Raw genomic sequence first — 21,364 nt, forward strand, 5'->3', positions numbered from 1 at the left:
CTGTATATATATATAGTGCATTAAAATAAAAATAAAAAAACTATAAATATTATTAAACTTGTAATAGCATCATTATTATTTGACCCAGGCCTTGTGTTGAGGAGAGGTGGACGAAGCTTCTGTGAGGACAAAATGATGAGTTTTGTCACGCAACATTAAAGGGAGGCAGTTCCACAGCCACCAGGTCCACCTCCGTTACTACCTCAGTCGTTCCATTCAGAAGTCACTCAGAGATGACCAGAAGATGTCCAAGTCCTGGTTTGGGCTGTCTTGTGAAAGAGCATAATATTTCTAGTGGGGCGGTGAAGTCAGGTTAGTGGCGCAGCAGGCGGACAGCCTTTTGGAGAAGACCAGCTAATTTGTAATAATTTACAGGATTGATTGTTACAATGCAACTTCCTTTTTATTTACATGCAGCAGGRTGTTTATTACCAAGTCCTGTACAGATCACAGCTGACACCATCAGAGTGTAACATGTGTTAATGTAGACTTCACAAACTACAGACACCATCATTGTGTGAAAGTGTAGTGTAAAGCTCTTYGGGGTCCCCATGGGGCCTAATAAAGTGCTATAAGTTCAGTCCATTTACCATATTCATGATGCTAAATGATAAAAAGGAAGTTTGAAATGTAATTCTCACAAAAGGTGATTTTTTTTTATGGTTGAYGTAATGGGTTTTATAACAAAGTGACTTAAATCTGCCTTTTTATTATGATCAAAAGGCTGCATGTTTTGTGTTAGTAAATGCATTCTTCTCCAAAAAGCTTTTTGTTGTATTGTCTCCACTTTAAAAATGAACATGACAGGCAGGCTTGACACTGAGCACACAAAGAGCCAGTTAAAGGAAAACAGATTTGTTTGTAAATTAAACATCAGTATTAAACAGTTTCTAAGGGTTGGGCTGGTGGCCTTCTGTGCATTAGCAGGTATTTTCTGAATCTTTTGTTGATAAAGCAGCATTCCCTGCAGCACAAGTTGTTTGCTCTGATACAGTGTGTCAAGCAGACCAAACATATGACTTTGGTCTAATCAAAGGCTCCACTTTATTGTCATCAGRTTATAGAAGAGGCTTCCTGTCCTTTTTTGTTTTACATTCCCTCATACGGCTGCTGGCAAGCACCAGCCCAGATGTCATGCACGTTATTTTCACAAGTGGCTTTCTGTCGTTTCTCTGTGCCACAAAGCTGAGAAAGCGAGCAGGATGCACGTTTAGYGAGCACCGAGCTCAAGCATGGAGCAGTGCAGCTCTTTCAAGTCTTCTCCGTGATGTGAATGCTCACTTTCTGAGGACACACTGTGCCTCGGTTTACATATTCTTCTGATTAAACCGCCTTACTGGGGTTTATGTTRGGCCTTGGAAATTGTTTGGAATGTCCCCTCTCCTCATGACACTTCCTGCTACTAAAGTGACTTGGAAAGYGTTTGAAGTTTGCACACATGGAAGAAATTTTATGTTTGATTAAACGCAGATCTTCATTTCACAGTTTGCTAGAAAACAACCTTTTTTTWAAACATTTGTTATATGTAACTTCACTGAGATTTCTACTTGGATTTGGTGTGGCTAGCGCCTCACATGCACGGCTGTCATGCTTCCAAAATGTTTGCAGACTGTTTTTGTCATGAATGTTATTGTTTAATGRTTTATCTCTTAGGATTTATTCCTCTAATATAGCATAAATGTATTTTGATAAATCTAATCTTCATCAATTAAAGTCAAGAATTTGAAAAAAATATCACTAATATGATGACAGTAATATGATGAGTCTGGATTTTTTTTTTTACATTTAATGTTAAGAGTGAATGAAACCGTAACCTGTCTGTGTAAAGAGTGGAGTGGGGGCGGAGGGTGGGTACATTCCAGAGAGCTGAGGCATCCAAGAGTTACAACATTTACCACTAAACAAAACGTTTATTGCAAAACAATGTCTGAACTACCTATGAATTCAGGAAGTTTTGTTGACACGATCAACTGTAGACGCAGGAAAATGAGATGAAGAAACAGAAGTCGGCTAATGTTAGCTTCTCAGTTCAGCTAATCAACCCATGAAAACACATTAGAAGAATGGAAAGGAGAAGCGAGTTTAACCCTCCTGTTGCCTTTGGGTCATCCTGACCCACAAAGCCTCATGGGTCAGAATAACTCGAGGGCAACAGGAGGGGGGATAAAACAAGTTTATTTAGTACTTTTCAGCAACAAGATGATTCAGAGTGGTTTACATGATGGTTGGGTAGGATTAATTTTTGTTCACACAGACATATCTTTTAGATAATACCATGGTATAGGGTAACACTGGGGGGGTGCATTGTCTGTGGCTTGTGCGGGGGGTTATTTTTTTCTGTCAAGAAGAATTTGGCCTTTAAACACAATATAAAAACTGGTGTATACAGTTTGAAATCTCTAATTTAGTCTTAATTTGAAACAGTCTCAGAGAAGGCATATCTTTCTGGCTAATGTGATTTAATAGGTCCTGTGACTAGACTCCAAAGGATTAATATACCACAACATTTAAATACCCTCACCATACTTTAATACCAAGGTATGTCAAAATACTGTCATACCGCCCAAGCCTGCACTACACTGTACTTCTAAATATATGATAAAACTAAGATATTTGACTATAAAGAAATACAGACTTGGATGAATTTTTGCCAGAACACAAATTTTAACTTTTCAAGCTGAAAACTATCCAGCAACACATGAAATACAGCATCTATTATTCTGTAGTGTCAGTAAAGCAACACAGCATTGTGCTTATTGACACCGCTCCATCGAATCGAACACATTTACAATACAAGGGTTTCAAACAAGTTTTCTATACCAATTATATAACATATTGTGTGTTTTAAGTTTAGTTTAATGTTCTCCATTTTTTTAAAATAATGCTGTTATGGCTTGTTTATAAAAGACTCAGATTTAAGCACCCCGAGGAAGCACTGAACTTTTAGTTGTACAGTCTTGACTGTATTTTTGCTAAACTTTGTTAAACAATGATCATTTTACTGTTGAGTTGTTATTCCAAATTATAAGAAGATAGATTTTAGGCGAAAAAATGTGTTTGCATCATAAATGATAAAATTGATCACATTGTTTCCCTCACTGTTCTGCAGAAAAATAAGTTATTATGACCATGATGCAGACATGATTGTTCTAAATACCTAACTAATAAATTGTTCTTTAATGTGACCCATCTGTCTACATTATCATACTCTCTTACTGTGGAATAATAAGAYAACAACTCAAGTTCATGTGGAATTTGATATCACAGTGAACCATTTCTAATTAAAGGCACTACTGATTTGTAAGTCAGGGTTCCTGCAGATCCTTAAAATGTCTTAAAAGGCATTGAATTCATCAATCCAAACATAAGGCCTTAAGTGGCTTTAAAATGTCTTAAATCAGTCTTTCAGTAGTCTTAAAAATGTTAACACATTGTACAAAGGATTAGTTTAATTCATTTCAAATATTAAAATAATTGGTAAAAATTATTTTTTTAAATATTCACATGCAGACATCCCCCTTTGACATCACTTCCTGTTATTTCACATGCAAATGTCTCAAGTGTTCATCTGAGCAACCTGAAATTAGTTTTGTAATTAGTTAATAATGTTGTCTTTCCAAAAATGCATTCACYTTTCTTACAAAAAACTGATGTCACGAGCACTTTAAGGTTTCATCTACAGCAAATTTGGGGTTAAGACCCCACCGTGGGTCCTAAAACTCCWAATTTTGGGTTGTTAGAGGATTTCCAGAAATTAAATGAAGTATAAAACTGACTGCTAAGAATGTTTCTGCTATAGTTAGATATGGAAAAAAACAATTAGTCTATTAGCAATATTTGAATACAGTACTACAACCAAAAATGCTTTGGTTTATGAGTTTCTGCCACAGTTTTAATTTTTTTTGTCATTTTGACAGTTTCATGAAATTGGTCTTAAGTTTAATTTCCCTTGGCATTAAAAAGTCTTAAAAGGTCTTAAATTTAACTTGCCTTAAACTGTAGGAGCCCTGTAAGTGCTCTGTAGTCAGGATCAGTCTACACTGAGGTGAAGTAAGGCACCACCTCCCCTCAGGCCTTTCCAAACACCAACTTTGAAGCAGACTTGTTTCCCTCCTCTGCGGTGTCTGTGTGAAGAGCACCTGCAGTGTGTACAGGATGTGATCCTCCAGCGTTGCTGGTCACAGTTGTTCCGTTTGACAGGTCAAGAATCATCCGGCTCTTTGTTTTCTTAGCTTTGTGCCTCTGAACAAACCACAGTTGTTTATTTTGGAGTCCACACCTGCTTACATGGTTTGCGTACGGAACAGGTTGCAGTGGAAATAAGCACCTCGGCCAGTCGGCCCAAAAAACAACCCAGTTCCAGTCTGTGAGCAAATAGCCCAGCAGAGACATCACAGCAGCTCTCACGCTCCTCGTTGTCCCGTCCTATGGCGGAGGCACGCTCTGTGGTGTCGCCGTGATCCTCAGCCCACCGTTAACTTGTTGTATACACAGTTCTGTGTTGTGCAGTGAAGCTGTTAAAGTGACTGACGATCGCAACTCTCTCTCCTCTGTCCCTCCATCAGCCGGTGGCAGAGCCCATCCCCATCTGCAGCTTCTGTTTGGGGACCAAGGAGCAGAATCGTGACAAGAAGCCGGAGGAGCTCATCTCCTGCGCCGACTGTGGCAACAGTGGTGAGTGTTGCTCCACGTTCAGTTAAAAAACCACACTTCTAACTGGTTTATTTGCTCAGTTTTCCATCAGCCACAATATGGATGTGCTTCACTCACTCACATACTGTTTTATTGGTACTGCTGTGTGCAGTTTACAAACAACCAAAGGTAGAAACCTTTCCAGAGAGGAGCTGGGAACTCTCTTCTCTTGGCTTCTCTGTAAATCCAGATAAATAGTAAAGTCTTCCGTCAGAACACTCGCAGACTTTAGCTGACACTTCAGATGCTTTTAGCCCTTCCACAAACCCTGACAGTTTTCACCGCTTCCCTCTCCTTTTGTTTAATTGCAGGATTTTTAGCGTTCRGTGATTACACTTCAGCTAACACCTCCAGCTCAGCCTGTCACGCTTTGACAAATCACGTAGCTCTCAGTGCTCGAATCGGTGCTGCGTTTGCTGCTCAAGTCTGTGCTTTTATCACCGTCAGCAATCACTGCTTAGCTTCTCAGCTTTATCTGCCCGTTTAATGTTTTGAACTACTACTTCTGCCTTTTTCTGTTTTATCTTTCTGTTGGTCAAAATACCTTTTATTTTGTTTCCCTATGAGTAAACTCCCATTCTGTGGGCAGTGTGTAATTTAGCTTGTTTCAGTGCCATTAACTGTTGTTTCAGGTATTAAAACCAGAAAACATTTACTTGATCAGCCCAGGTTTTGCAGTATTATGGATAGTTTAAAAACTGTTGTYGTTCTGTTAAAACCAAGCTGTAGAGTTTGAGCTCAGGCCTGATGAAGAGGTTGAAAGCAGAGTAGTGATGTTGCTTTTCCTCTGCCCTCAGCAGGTTTATGTCTCAGTCAGGCCCTTTCTGTTTGCTTTTCCTCCAAGAGAGCAAAAGYGCCGCTCTGACAGATTGTCACTTATATTTGAACACTCACTTTGTGGCCTGGTTTGCTTCAACGCAGGCTTTCAATATTTTGTTTCCCCCCCTTTCCATTTGCAAAGAGGCAAATGTGTCAGAGCTGTCAGTCGGCCGTGATCAAAAAAAAAAAAAAAAAACTGTGTGATGTTGATGCACTTGTGATTTTTTTTTGTGTGTGTGTTTGTGTGTGTCTACCTGCAGGCCACCCGTCCTGTCTAAAGTTCTCTCCAGAGCTCACGGTGCGAGTGAAGGCTCTGTGGTGGCAGTGCATCGAGTGCAAGACGTGCAGCAGCTGTCAGGATCAAGGAAAGAACGCGGTGAGTGGATGAGCAAACATGGCRGACCGGCAGCCAGAGAGCACCTCTGAATGCTCGCCGTCTTCACTTCAGCGCCAGATAGTGTTTCTGATCGACATGTCTGTGGTCCTGGGACGGAGCTATTTTTATCAAGCAGGATTTTTTTTTCTTTAGCCTCGTCAAAGCGAGGAGTCGTTTGTTACGAGAGGAAACGCACAGYTCGCTGCTACGATGCGTGAAGAGGAAGGATGTATGAGGGCAGAGACAACTGCACTAATGTTAATACTCTCTTTTGCATAATGACAYTGAAGTGTTTTTACCAAAGTTCTGTGTGTGTGCTAATGGACACGAATCACATTCTGATCAATTCTGACTTAATAAGAAGAGATTAGGCAGCAGAACCAGAAGTCTGATATGCATCTAAAGGTGATGTTTCTCTGCACCTGTGTTTGTGCAGGACAACATGTTGTTCTGTGACTCATGTGACCGGGGCTTCCACATGGAGTGCTGTGATCCTCCTCTCACACGGATGCCAAAAGGTAAATAATCATGCTATAAATAGGATTTAAATTTTAGGATTTAAATAGGATTTTCCAGGGGTCTTCCTGATAAGCAGGACAAATCAAGCCATATATCARTGATGTAAGTTCTCCAGTCGTAGCCTAAAAAGGCATGAATCTGGAAATATGCTTATGGTAATTTAGTTGGCTCAAATCTGACTTGATCCTTGATTTGATGTGATGGGTCACATTTTTCATTCAGACATGCTTTATAAAAATAAGGAAAGCTCTTCTGTGCATATACAATATTCAGACATTAGCAGCAAATTGGTAAGACTAAATTTAAGGCACTAAATGTAAGAAAGTAATTATAAACAGCACACGTGGCAGAGGGTTGTAATCTACCCCTCCAGATTCTGTTTGTACGTCATTTACATGTGAAAGGCCGTACAAGACTTAAATTATCACCTCATGTTYCCAACATGGTAGCTTTGAAGGGTTGAATTAAAAATGAATTGAAAAAGTGCTTTAATGAAGGTTAATGGAGGTTAAACTGTCTCCTGAGCTCCAGCTGGAAAGTCTTCACATGCTCCTTCTCGCTCTGTCTCTCAGGCATGTGGATTTGTCAAATCTGCCAACCCCGAAAAAAGGGAAAGACACTTCTACACGAAAAGGCAGCGGAGATCAAACGGCGCTACAACGCACCGCTGGGGCGGCCCAAAAACCGGTGCGGAGCTTCACCCAACTCTTTGTGTCTTCTGCTGTCACTGCTGCAAAATACTGTGTTCATGTTACAAAACTGTGAGAGAAAAATAACTATTTAGTTTTATGAACTGCAACACAGCTTCGTAACAAAGTCAGGGTTCCTGCAGATCCTTAAAAAGTCTTAAAAGTCATTGAATTCATCAGCCAAAATTAAGGCCTTAATTAGCCTTAAAATGTCTTAAATCAGTCTTTCAGAAGTCTTAAAAATGTTAACACTTTGTAAATAGGATGGTTGTAATTCATCTCAAAAATTAAAATAATTGATAAAAATTATTATTTTTTTAAATATTCACATGCAGACATTCCCCTTTGACATCACTTCCTGTTATTTCACATGCAAATATCTCAACTGTTTATCTGAGTAATGTAACATTAATTTTGTAATATGTTAATGTTGTCTTTACAAAAATGCATTCACTTTTCTTACAAAAAACTGATGTCACAGACACTTTAAGGTTTTATCTACAGCGAGTTAGGGTTAAGACCCCACCGTGGGCCCTAAAAGTCCAAATTTTTGGTCGTTAGAGGATTTCCTGAAATTAAATAAAATTTAAAACTGACTGCCAAGAATGTTTCTGTTATAGTTAGATATGGAAAAAGAACAATTGGTCTATTAGCAATATTTGAATAATTCAACCAAAAATACTTGGATTCAAGAGTTTCTGCCAGTTTTTATTTTTATTTTTTTGTCATTTGTGTTTATTATGAAATTGGTCTTAAATTTAATTTCCCTTGGCATTAAAAAGTCTTAAATTTAACTTGCCTTAAACTGTAGGAGCCCTGACAGTAGTGTCTGGATGAAGAGTGCTTGGATTTAGCAGGACTTGATGTGCTAGTTTTTGTGTTTATAATATTAACGGCACCTCTGACCGTCCCCACACAGGCCGGGGCGGCCCTTCAAGAAGCTGGGTGGCCGTGGTCGGAGGAAGCGCTCCACCTCGGCCAACTCTTCCTCCAGCTCCTCCTGCGAGGGTTACCCCGGGGACGACCGGCTGCTGTTTTCGATGCGCGGAGACGGCGACCAGTCGCACGGCAGCCTGCACTTCAACAACAAGACCAAGGGCCTCATCGACGCCCTCACCAAGTTCTTCACACCGTCGCCCGAAGGCCGCAAGGCGCGCCACGAAACGGTGGATTACTCCCAGCAGTGCCGCATTCGTAAGAAAGCGAGCCGCAAAGGGGAGGGAGACGACCGGGGCGGTGAGAGTCTGTTGTTGTTTGGTTTTGAGCCGGGTCACCAAGTTTGAGTCGTTAAAATTTTTTTATCTGATTTACAACTGCAGAGTATTTTAGCATACGTAAAAATAACAACAATGTTGGCAAAAACATTTCAACAGTTAAAAATATACATTTTGTTTACAGTTTATAAGCTCTGTGCCTTGTTAAATTATTAATTTGCTTTAATTTGACTTAACTGGAAGTTGTAGATTAATTGATTTRCATCAGTTTTGTCCAAATGTCACTGAATTTGTTTTGTAATTTGATTAGACAGTTTGAGATTTATTTAAAATGCAGCCAGTATCTTTATTCTGCCATTTATCTTATTTAATTTACTTTAATAGGTTTATCATTAAAAGTGTTCTAAGTTTGCTTCTCTCTCCTGGGCTTTGTTACAAAGTGTTTCATGCTAAACACTTTTTTATTTTAATGCTGACTGAAGTGTTTTAATCTTCAGACAATCAGGACGGCAGCGACTGGCGCGACGAAGATGAGAAACTGCCCGGCCACGAGAACCTGACAGAAAAAGACATCGAGTTGTTCAGACACATTCAGGAGCTGGCACTACAGGTACGCAGACAGAGACTGAAGTCTAACCGGTACGCTTTTAGCGCTGTTAGGTTTGGTTTTGCAAAGCCAGAGAGCCAACTCATCACATGAAACATTCACATAATCAATGAAGTTCATTGTGTTTTTATACATCTGATGAATCTTAAAAACTTCAGAATTCACCTTCTTCCGTCTTCATCGTGAAGATGGAAGTAACATGTCGAAACATGTCAGGTACGTCTGAAGAGATATAAAATAACAGTGTCTAATAACAAAAAAGTTTTTTGAGGTCACATTAAACATCTCTTCCTGCAGATGATTGAGCAGATTTCTCTTTTAGTTTGAGGTTCTACCAACATTTCTAATCTCCCGTCAGATCTGCCTTTAAAACGTGGAAACAGTTTTAGAGCGTCTTAGTGGTGATGAGAAACAGAGTCCACATCTGGCAGCTTATTATAGATAAAGTTTGAGAATTTTATATATTTTTTCTGCAAGAACTGTGCACCTCTGTGGGGTGGATAGGCCAGCGAGCTAGGGGACAATTTAATTTTTAGCAATGAAGAGAATTGAATTTGGTTTGGACCAGCTGCCAGGTTCGACATGAATATTAAAATCATCCGTTACTATGGATGCTGAACACCCAGGCCAGAGACAGATGCTGAAACTACGATCCACCAGAGATTAAACACTGGATTTAAGCATCCAGCACATGCAAATACTAAGCGTGATTGTCAGACAAAAGCTGTGCTGCAAGGTAATTRCACTGGATTGTTGTCATTAAAAATTTGCCTGAACTTTGCATTCTTCTTGTGATTGATGGAAAACTCTTGCTACATGATTGGTCAGGGCAGAGCTGCTCAGTGTTGACATAGCCAGAAGTGCACGGCTCTTCTCCCGCGTCTCAGTTAGGCTGTAAAAGTTATAGTCTGTGTCCTGACAGGTCAGCYAGCGGTTAAAGAGAGAAAACATAAATTCACCACTTTAATGTTCAGAGCTTATGTTCYGCTGTAAACTGACAGCATCATGGKAGTCCCAGTAAAAACGGTCCATCTTAAACGGATGGAGCAGAAGTGTTGGATGCTTGCAGAGCAAATACYGCACAATAAAAAAACGTGATTATCTAGGATGAGTAGCTGCAGCATAAAGGATGTGGTTGTCAAAACCTCTGCAGGCCTGTAAAGAGGCWAGATGTTGCCTCTAAAAGTCAAGGAAGACTCCAGAAGCTGCTTGTGTGTTTCTGCATGTATGAACACGTGTCATGCAGGAGTTAACACCTGAGGTGTAACGTTTTCTTTGACCGAGGATCTGTCGGTTTTCTGCAGTGACAAACCTGGACCTGACCTCGCTCRTTTCTCCCTCCTTTCTCTCTTTTTRTCTTTGYYGTTCTCTCCAACAGAAAGTCGGCGTGACGGGCCCACCAGACCCTCAGATGCGCTGTCCAGCAGTCATCGAGTTTGGCAAGTTTGAAATCCAGACTTGGTATTCGTCTCCCTACCCGCAGGAGTACAGCAGGTAAGCTGGYTCTTCTGAAAGACCCAGAAAACACCGTATGGGCTCACAGTTCAGCACGTAGTTGTGGTCATTAAAGAAACCAACGATGAGGATGTTCACCAGTACCACCTACTGCAGCATGTCAGGCAACTTTTTAAAGCTTTTCTGCTCGTTTTCCTCTCCAGACTACCTAAGCTCTACCTGTGCGAGTTCTGCCTGCGCTACATGAAGAGTCGCAGCATCCTCTACCAGCACATGAAGAAGTGCAACTGGTTCCACCCTCCAGCCAATGAGATTTACAGGAAGGATGAGGTCTCTGTGTTTGAGGTAAGGAGGTTTCAGGAAGACAGAGTTGAGTTCTGCTGAACCCCCCTGGCCACAGTACTGCTGCATCCACTTTCCCACAACACTTAACAGTTATTACACACATCTTTCCCTGCAGCTTCAGTAAAACTCACTGACAGCGTTTGAAACAACAGAGGGTTTAAGTGCAACAAAATATTAACCAAACTTTATGATAACTGAGGTGATRTTTAGTTTGTATCATTGGGGACAGTGACTGTTATGGTCAGAGGGATGTAAAGATTAATAATTTAGAGTTCAGTTTTTCTTCTAGCCTCTCCTGCTCTACAGCCTGTCCTTTAACAACCTCAGCCTTACTTCATCTTCCACTCCAGTGAACTTCATTTTGCTCCTGTGTAAAAGCTCGAACATAGAATTCCTCTTTAGAGTTTCACAGAATTAACAGCAGTGGTTAAAATGTACTGATTCCTCTTTCTTGGTTTTCCTAACAGGTTGACGGAAATGTGAGCACAATCTACTGTCAGAACCTGTGCCTGTTGGCCAAGCTGTTTCTGGACCACAAGACCCTCTACTATGATGTAGAGCCCTTCCTTTTCTACGTCCTGACCCAGAACGACAGCAAAGGTTGTCATCTCGTTGGCTACTTCTCCAAGGTASGAGAATTTCAGCCCATCCTGCCCTCCTCCTCTCAGCAAAAATCTGAAATTTCATTTATATTAAAAAAAATTATAGATAAAACACATTTTATGGGTTATGGCTTCATGTTAAATGTTTTTTTTTGTTACATTTTTCAGGAGAAGCACTGTCAACAAAAATACAACGTATCATGCATCATGATTCTTCCACAATACCAGCGCAAGGGCTACGGGCGCTTTCTCATMGACTTCAGTAAGGACTCCAGTTTCAAGCAGAACACAGTGATAAAAAATTAAATAGATTTTTGGGTAATGTTTATGTCTTGGTTTCTGCCTCCTCCCMCTCAAGGCTACTTGCTTTCAAAGCGGGAGGGACAGCCCGGATCTCCAGAGAAGCCTCTGTCAGACCTGGGCCGGCTGTCCTACATGGCCTATTGGCGCAGCGTGGTGCTGGAGTGTCTCCACGAGTTCCGTGACCGACAGATCACCATACGGCAACTTAGCAAACTGACAGGGATCTGCCCGCAGGACATCACCACTACCCTGCACAGTCTCAACATGCTGGAGCAGCGAGGAGAAAGGTCAGAGACGAGACTGTAGCTGCTCTCACTGGGCCTCATGCAAGAACATATTCTTATCCTAAATTTCTCTTATGTTCGTACGAACATGACACGTCAGATTCAACAAACTCTTCAATCTTCAGGAAAAGTGTGTAAATGAGCTGCGTAAACTGATRAATGYGTATCAGGTGCTCRTGCACGGGGAGGGRAGATGAGCATAATTACCACCCCAAAAACACCACAGAAGGATATACKTTTCCTGCCACACATACCAGGARGTGTCCCATCGCAAAGTAAAAAAGAAGAACGTTAYGAGTTCGGAGATTGAAGTCCTGCTCTCAAAGATCCAGAAAAGAGATACAGTATGTCATTTTTAGCAGCGTCAGACCTGCTAAAGCCGAGGAATGAAATGACGACTGCTGTTAATGTCATGTCTCCGGTCGTATACAGACACAGAAATAAAAATCTTAAATCATATTTATCTCTCTCTAGTCCTGCTCTGGTATTTCTTTGGTCAAATTTTTTTAATTTAAGTGTAAACAACTGTGTTACATAGTTTTCATTTATTCAGAAGAAGAGCAACCCCCCACCCCACCACCACCAAATAATTAAGTTGTTTTTTAGTTTGAAATCTTCACATTAAAATTGTAGTGTTATACAACAGCATTAATAGCCAATTTAACTTAACCAATTTTTGTTGTTAGTCAATATTATTTAAAATTATAATTCCAATTCAAGCAGAATAGCCTATTGTCAACATAATTATGGAGTGTGATTTATTTTCAACTCAAAATATCTTCAAACTAACRAAATATAAAGTTATTAGTGAAGAAATCCCGTCTGGATAACAGCAGACTGACTGYTCGTAAAATATACGACAGGTCTGGACCACTCGTAAATTTTGTTCRTAWCTGAAAAAAATCKTAGAATACGAAAACATTGGTGAATGCCACAAATTCTCCTAAATCACTCGTACGCACAACTTAAGAACAAATCTGTGCGTACGAACGGTTCTTGCATGAGGCCCTTTGTTCATACCATGGGAGAAATAATTTGTAACATTGCTCGGTCACAAAAAAAACAGAATTATGAAATATTTTATGGTGAGTTTGAATGCAAAAYGTTTGTTTCAGACTGGTGCTGGTGCGAAGGGACAAGGTGGTGGCTAACCACATGGCTCGCCTAAAGGCCCGACCACGGCAGCTGGAAGTTGACCCCGAGTGTCTCCGCTGGACTCCGGTAATTGTAACAAACACCGTGGTGTCTGACTCCGACAAAGATGATGACGACGAAGAGGAAGAAGAAGCAGAGGAGCACATTCTCAAGGAGGTATGGAAATTACATTTGAGAAATATACGGAGCGATTTCCARGTTGCGTTATTTGTTCGATGATAATATTATTTTATTTTTACAATGTGTGAATAGGTCAAACCAAGCCAGAAGGTCCCACCAGCTCCCTGGCAGTTGCAGCAGAATGTGGAAGATGAGGACACAAAGGGCTTCCTGGGGTTTCCCATTAGCCAAAGCTCCCCGAGTTCCCCTTCCGTCCACTGTCCACCTGTCCCAGAACCACCGCGACCCCCGCCACCAACAAACGGAGAGCGTCGGCCCCGGGGGCGACCACCAAAAAACTGGCCTTGGGGCAAAATAAAGAACAGCTCACGGGTCGGACGGCCACCCAAGATCGACTCGGTGGAAGATGAAGACGACGAAGATGAGGAAACAACCGGGGGAAGGAGAACGCTGGCTTCTTCCTGCAGCCCTCCTTCCCTTTTCTCCTTGGACAGACAAGCTGACTCGGCAACTTTTCGCTCACTGGACATGGCCAGGCACCCGTCAATAACCCCGACAACTCGGAGAGGGAGACCCCCCAGGAAAAAGAGGGGTCCGAAGCCCAGACTGCTAGAAATGTCTGCGGAGGGGCTGAGCCAGCTTTCTGTCATGTCCAGGCTGACCGATGCTCCGCTGGTCAGCGAAAGCAGTGAGGAAGAGGATGATGATGACGACGACGACRACTACGACGATGATGAAGAGGGTAGGGGTTGCTCCCCACCCATCCTTACCAAGCCAGCAATAGGGCACAAATACAAGGTGACATGCTTCAAGACAAAAACCTTTTGTGTGTGTGTGTGTTAACAACGTGGCGATGTTTGAAAAGCATATCTAATTCAGCACCCTGGTTTCTCCCTAGAAGCCCCTGAAGAGGCCTCGTTTTCGCCCACGCAGCCACCCTCAAAGCAGCGTGGTGACAGAGACCATCTCTGAAACTACAGAGGTGTTGGACGAGCCTTTCGTGGACTCGGACTCWGAAAGGCCTATGCCCAGACTAGTAGAGGAAAGGTCTCTGGGCCACCCGCTGCGCCGCTATCCCCCTGCAAGATCTGCCCTGAGGCTGTGTGAACCAGCACCCAAAAGACTCTGCCACTCCAACCTCACCGACTCAGAGGAAGATGGTGAGCAGTGCAGACACAGTGGATGTTTTTCTGTACACTGGTTTTACACAGTGTTGTAAAGTAACTTAAGTACAAATACTTCTTTACTGTACTTAAGTAGAATTTTGGGGTATCTGTACTTGAGTAATTATTTTTCAGCCTACTTTTTACTTCTACTTCTTACATTTAAAAAAGGCAAGAAGTAGAAAGTTGTTACTTTTATTTCATTTTTGCTTGTTTTCATTCAGCTTGTTGTAAAAAATAAATACTATCCATATAAATTGTGCCTCCTAGATAAAGTGAATTTAACTGTGGTTGAATGAGAAGTATAAATATTCTGATACTGTATTAGTTTTTACACAAACAAATCATGTCACACTCCAGCAGGACGTAATCATTAAAATTAAAGGACTGTACTTAAGAAGTATTTGTATTTCATGTATTATATTATTGAATTTGGCCACAGCCCTCAGATAGATTTTCATTTTGGAGAAAAGGTTCGGTCACCCTTGATATATGTACTGTATTTATTCATGTATAATACGATCATTTTTATTCTTTTTTTAGCTTAAAAAAAATCAAATTATCAATAACCTGTGTATAGTACCCCCCCCACACACACACATTATGGATGATTTTTAGTTAAATTTCTAGTATTATTCATGAATAAATACAGAATATAAACTGAAACAGCTAGACGAGAGCATCCTAAATTTAACATACGTTAATCATTTTAATACAACAGTCATTTCTGCATTGTATTTTGGGGAGGTCACCTCCTAATATATGTCATTATGCAAAATCTAACTACTCATTTTAAATCAATACTTTTACTTTTAATACTTAAGTACAAAAAATATAAGATACTTCAAGAATTTTACTCAAGTGATATTCTGAATGGTTGTTCTGAACTTTAATTTCATTGTGCTCTGTACAATGACAATAAAGGTTTATCTTATCTTATCTTATTCCTAAAGGAGACTTTAACTTTTACCAAAGTAATTTTTTGGTAAGATACTTGTACTTTTACTCAAGTATCACTTTGTGGTACTTTATACAACACTGGTTGTACACACACACGTGATGCGTGTTTAATGGATGGCATTCTGTTTTGTTTCTTGTCGTCTCTTCAGGGCTGACGCCTGTGCTGAAGCCTGTATCTGCTCTGACAGCAGCTCCGTCAGAGATGCCGACGACCAACCCCGACGTCCCGGTCAAGAAGAAGAAAGGCTGGCCAAAGGGAAAAAGCCGCAAACCGCTACACTGGAAGCAACGCGAAATGGGGAAATCTCCATGTGGCGGGCCCAACCAGGAGGCAACCGGAGACAGCCAGGTTCAAAGCGGRGATCCCCAGCCCCCTAAAATCAAGATGAAGCCTGGCCGCAAGCCCCGGAGCTGGTACYTGCAGCGGGAGGAGGCAGAAAGGCAAGAGAAGGAAAGACAACTTGGCATTGTTCCTCAGCTGCATCAGTCAGACGACCACGCCACCAAGAGACTCTGTGGGACCAGCAAGAAGAAAGACTCCGATGAAGACGACGACGATTTCTCCAAAGCGGTTGAACAGAAGTTGCCCAGGAGGCGAGGAAGGCCTCCAAAGAACCGCCCGCTCCTCCAGTCTCTGCAGCCTGTCCCCAAAGCCCCTGCTACCTCTGAGCCCGATGAAGAGGAGGAGGACGACGAGGAGGAGGACACGGAAAGAGGCTGGGCAGAGGACAAACCCAGCCGTCCACCATCTTGTCCTTTGCTGTCTCCCTCTTCCTCCTCCTCAGCGTCAGGGCATCGGGCTTCACAGTCTAGACCCCAAGATGCAGACATGGGCGACAGGGAGGAGGAAGATGACGATGAAGAGCGAGAGGAAGAGGAAAGYGGCAGCATGGGGAGCGGAGGGGTCGGGCTCAACAGACGGTCCGCAGCTACGCCAGGTTCTGGAAGCCGGCGCAGCGAAGACCACGACGCAGACGACGAAGGTGACGGACACTTAGAAGACAAGAGCAGCAACAAGACGAGAAAAAGACCAGAGTCGGACGACGAAGAGGAGGACGAAGACGAGGACGAGGAGGAGCCCGCCTCACGAGCCAACTCTCCTCCCGTCAAAGAAGAACCCCAAGGCGGAGAGGCTTTTTTAGACATGGAGAACAGCGTGGCCAGAGATTACATCAGCAAGCAGGAGGAGGAAGAAGAGGAGGAGGAGGCTGAGGAGGAGTCGGCTCCAGAACCCAAGTGTCCGCCTCCTGCTGCCGACCCTCAGCAGGAGGAGAGGCAGCGCAGGGAGCAGGAGGAGTCTGCTGCGGCAGCTGCAGCGGTGGAGACCGTCACGGCCATGTCTGTTCCCTCTGAACCCATGCAGCTGCAGGCTCTGCACCCCGACGACAAGGACGTCACCCTGCTGATGGAGCCCCAGCACCCCAACCCGCATCAGCACCCRGACTTCAAGGAGGACCTCGGCCACCATCACCCACACCACCCGCACCAGCACTCCAACGAGCTGGACCTGGAGACCATGCAGGCAGTGCAGTCCCTGACGCAGGGGGAAGCCCAGGACGAGGAGGCTGAGCCGCAGCCGCACCACGGGGCTTATCAGGACTGTGAGGAGACCTTAGCCGCCTGCCRCACCCTGCAGAGCTACAGCCACGCAGGAGAGACCGAGGAGGAGGCGCTGGCTTTAGTGGAGGAGTGTGGCGCCTCACAACACAGCAGCCCCCTACCAAACCCCCCCGTGCCACCCCTGCCCAACCAGTCTGTGCGCTCCGCTAACAGTCCTGGGCTGCCCTCGGGCATCGTGGACTCAGCGCCCGCAGTGCAGCGAGGGGGGACGCCCGGTCCCACYGGATCGGGGAGCAACAACGGCGGCTCTGGCAGCGGTTACACTCAGATCACACCAGAGCATCCCAGTTCTCTGTCGGCCCCCTCCCAGCAGAATATGGAGACCTCCCCAATGATGGACGTGCCGTCCGTCTCGGACCACTCGCAGCAGGTCGTGGACAGTGGCTTCAGTGACCTCGGCAGCATCGAGAGCACGACCGAGAACTACGACAACCCCAGCAGCTACGACTCCACCATGGGGGGTGGGGGTAACGGGACGGGAAACGGGGGTAATGGAGGGGGCATATCAGCTGCCGTGGTAGTGGGAGTGTCCACAGCTTCCTCGTCCTCCTCATCGTCCACGTCAGCCACCCCGTCCTCCTCCTCTCAGTCCAGCAGCTGCTCCTTCGCGCCCAGCCTCTCCTCTTCCACAGGAAGTGGRGGAACCCAGCTAGCGATGGGCAGCTGCAGCCTCGTTCAGCAAACAGGACCGGGACCCAGCAGTGGACCAGGTGCCAGTAACGTGGGCGGCGCCGTGCCCCAGCCCCCGCCGCCCCCGCCCCCGTCCAACACACCCAGCTGTGGCATCAAGTCCCCTCAGAGCTGCGGCGTCATCGAGCGACCTCCGAGCACCAACCAGCAGCAGCAGCAGCCTCAGGCCCAGAAAAAGGTCCCCCAACAGCCCCCTCAGCAACAACAAGCCCCCAACTCTCAGCCCCATCCCTCTGCCCCACCACCACCCCCGCAGCAGGCCCTGTCCCAGTGCAGCATGGGTAACGGCTTCGCCTCCACACCCATGATCATGGAGATCCCAGAGAGTGGGGGCGGGGGCGGGGGCCGCACCCTGTATGAGCGCATGGGCCAGGACTTTGGCACAGGGGGCTACCCCCAGTCCACTGCCACGTTCAGCTTGGCCAAGCTCCAGCAGCTCACCAACACAATCATGGACCCCCACGCCATGCCCTACTCTCACTCTGCCTCCGTCACCTCCTACGCCACCAGCGTGTCGCTGTCCAACCCCGGGCTGGCCCCCTCGCCCCACGCTCCTCTCCCACAGGGCCAGCCCACCATRACCTCCCCTCCCAACCTCAGCTCGGGCTCCATGAACCTGAGCTCGCTGCAGCTGCAGTGCAACATGCCCGCCACCAACATCAGCCTGGGACCCCCGCACACGCAGAGGCTGCAGGGCCAGATGGCTACMGTCAAGGGTCACATTTCCATCCGATCCAAAGCCACCCAGCAGCTGGCCCCGGCCCCGCACCAGCAGCAGCTGTACGGCCGCAGCTCGGGGGCCGTGGCCATGCAGGGGACGCCGCGCACCTTGGCGGTCCAGCGYGGCATGATGCCGAATCTCATGCCCACGCCAGCGCCGTACAACTCCATGAACATGACGCCCCTGAACGCCATGTCGGCCGGCTACCGCATGCCCCAAACCATGATGAACAGCGGGTACCACAGCAACCCGGCCTACATGAACCAGCCCACTCAGTACCCCATGCAGATGCAGATGGGCATGATGGGAGGGCAGGGTTACCCGCAACAGCCTATGCAGCCCAACCACCATGGCAACATGATGTACACTGGCCCCTCCCATCACAGCTACGCCGGAGTCCCGAAACAGTCACCTTACATGAGCAGATGAGCAACAAAGAAGTGACACTGAAGACGTGGGGCTAGAGTTACCGCTCGCTGGATTCTACATGTCCATTACTCCCTCTACCTTGTCCAGTGCCTCTGCAGGCACCAGGGGGTGTAAGGGATCGGAGACAGAGCATGAGTTGGTTTCCTGTTTTTTCTGTTGTCGTTGCATCCTGATTGTATCTGGGCTTGCTTCTCCCTTCCCCTCCTACTGGCTGCGTTGGGGCGCAGCTTGGGGTTGGACGAGCACATAGACCTCAAGGCTGGATCGGCCTTCTAACGTGGCTTCCCACAGCTACAGGAGTCTCCTTTTTATCATGCAGCAGAAACGTAAAGAGGACAAGAACGGCCAGGGAACGACACAGAAAGACAGTTCAGGAATCCCTCGCTCTTTCAGACTGCAGACAAATAAACAGTGAATAACTGAAYACATCCAACCATGCACACAATCTTTTAATTATCATAGGAAGCCTTACATTGGAAAAAAAACAGACTAAATGTTGTAGGCGGACTGTTTTTGTTAAACATAACATCGAGTCTTATTTTTGTTGTTGTTTTTGTTGACTTTTTATTTTTTTATTTGTTTGGAATACTCGTGTGCAGTTCGACATCCTGTATGCTTTGGTCTTTATATGTGTGGCGTTCGTAAAAAAAAWAAGAAATAAATAAAAATGACGACACGCCCTCCTGCTTGCAGAGAAAGCCGAGCATCTCCGAGGTGCTGCTTGGTCCGGCGGCCTTTTTCCACGTTCCAGAAAAGCCTCAGAGCAGGTGCCTCGGGCGTCGGAGGTGGCGTCGAGCCGTTTCCAGAGAATCCGTCTTCCCCAGATGGACACGTGTTGTACCAAAAACACAGCGAAGACACAAAAGAAACTAGCGTGTTGCTATTATATATCCATAAATGAAATGAGTAGCATTATTTTCTAGTTTGCCGCCACTTTGAAACATTTAGATGTAAATATTCTGGTACTTCCCAATACTCAGCACACACACACACACTGAGCAGCTGTGGCCAGTCGATGGCTAGCTCAGGAAAGTCTAACATTCAGCTCTTTTTGTCCACACTCCACTGAAAGACTGTACAGCGTCAGTCTTTTTTAGCAGCTTAGAGAATGCAGAGCAGACCGTTGCGTCGTCACTTCCTGCTCCAAGTCGGATCATTTTTAGCTGGACTCGCCTCCTCGGGTGTTCGTGGTCCAAAACCATTTTGAGGGGTCTGCTTTCGACTGGTGTGTTTCAGTAAAACTGTATTTCTATTTTTTTTTATTTGTTTGTTTCGTTTCTGCTAAACTCTGCACTCCCATTGACTAGACATATGGCAGCATAGAGTCAGCCTTTCTGAAAGGTGTGCCTAATGCCCGATCTAGTGCACGGTTCGGCCCGCGGACGGAGGCGCACTTATAAGACGCAGGGTCTGAGGCGGGTAAGTGTTGGAGGTCTTGTACCTGGCAGGCAGTTGACCTTGTTGCTCCATTTACCAGTGTTCAAAGTAAAAAGAAAAAAAATTACAGTTTTCTGACATGACATGCATACCTTTTTTTCATGTGTATTCTGTTCTTGTTTCTTTTGTTGTTTTCTGTTCTGAATTTTATCAAACTGGGCAGCTTTTTTTATGACAAGCTGACTATTTTATTTTTCATGTTTTGTCTTTAGAAAGCTATTGTAGAGAAAATGTTTTTTTTTTTCTATAATATAAAAAAGTAATTCTGACAAGGATATTGGTACTGTCATTTTTCTTTGCTTTCTGTTTCAGGAAACAACAACAAAAACAAAAATGAAAACGTATTTTTTAGCTCGCCTCTTGGGTAATAATTACTAAGAAATTCAAAATGTAAAAAAATTTACAACTCACTTTTAGTGACTTTAAGATGCCTTTAACCTCTCCATTCCATCTCATCTCTAGAGTTTTTCTATCTTTGTGTAGTATATTAATGCTATTTTAAACAAAAGGACTACAAATATCTAAAGGTCACTTGACATTTTTTTCTTTCTGTTTTTTTACTTGTGTGTGTATAGGATGACTTCCTTACATTTAAGAGGCATGTACAAATGAGCTCAGTATATTTGTCTGTTTATATTGCTTCCCTTTTTGTATCCTTTGTAATTGTACATGTTGCGTTGTATGCTAAGAGAGAGCGCAAAATAAAGAGACAAGGTGAGGCCTGAGCTCCTGGAGTCGCGCTCAGCCACCTCAGCTCTCTACTCTGGCCCTGTATGTATTTCCATTTATTCATTTGTTTATTATTTTTTGTTTTTCTTTCTTAGCAAAAAAAAAAACCTCTGTACATTTTAACATAAAATGAAAATAAATTATGTTGAGCCAATCACGTTATCTTCCATACGAAGCAACTGTCAGCTCACCCCCCAAACTTCTCTTTTTTCATAATGAGGACCTTATTTCATCGATCCTAAACTTGGTTTTGCCAGGATTTATTRCAATCCCAGCTGGACTACAGTCCAGGTAAATCAGGCTTAACTGGATCTACGACAGACCTGGAGAATGGAAGCAAAACTGCATTACCAAAGCAGAAAACTTAGCAATAATGCGATGTTGTTGAGCTTTATTACTTCATTTCACTTTAAGTGTAAAAAAATATTACATGTT

General features: G+C 44.2%; 1 protein-coding gene across 4 annotated transcripts in view; it reads left to right on the top strand.

Annotated features, from left to right (window-relative positions):
- kat6a (K(lysine) acetyltransferase 6A) overlaps nt 1–20,967 on the top strand; it is a 37,292-nt gene extending 16,325 nt beyond the window's left edge. For 3 of the 4 annotated variants that reach the window (XM_014018647.1, XM_014018648.1, XM_014018649.1), the window contains 15 exons: nt 4,566–4,674; nt 5,772–5,887; nt 6,324–6,405; nt 6,979–7,093; nt 8,015–8,331; nt 8,807–8,919; nt 10,295–10,410; nt 10,575–10,716; nt 11,184–11,345; nt 11,487–11,580; nt 11,677–11,908; nt 13,021–13,216; nt 13,313–13,978; nt 14,079–14,340; nt 15,453–20,967. In XM_014018647.1, coding sequence (XP_013874101.1) covers nt 4,566–4,674; nt 5,772–5,887; nt 6,324–6,405; nt 6,979–7,093; nt 8,015–8,331; nt 8,807–8,919; nt 10,295–10,410; nt 10,575–10,716; nt 11,184–11,345; nt 11,487–11,580; nt 11,677–11,908; nt 13,021–13,216; nt 13,313–13,978; nt 14,079–14,340; nt 15,453–18,763 — 6,033 coding nt within the window. In that variant the 3' untranslated portion in view covers nt 18,764–20,967. The remainder of the gene's footprint in view (nt 1–4,565; nt 4,675–5,771; nt 5,888–6,323; nt 6,406–6,978; nt 7,094–8,014; nt 8,332–8,806; nt 8,920–10,294; nt 10,411–10,574; nt 10,717–11,183; nt 11,346–11,486; nt 11,581–11,676; nt 11,909–13,020; nt 13,217–13,312; nt 13,979–14,078; nt 14,341–15,452) is intronic. The other variant, XM_014018650.1, reaches the window with a different exon arrangement.
- The last annotated feature ends 397 nt before the right edge of the window (nt 20,968–21,364 follow it).

This window comes from Austrofundulus limnaeus, unplaced genomic scaffold, assembly GCF_001266775.1.
Source record: "Austrofundulus limnaeus strain Quisiro unplaced genomic scaffold, Austrofundulus_limnaeus-1.0 Scaffold198, whole genome shotgun sequence".
In the NCBI taxonomy this organism is placed as follows: Eukaryota; Metazoa; Chordata; class Actinopteri; order Cyprinodontiformes; family Rivulidae; genus Austrofundulus; species Austrofundulus limnaeus.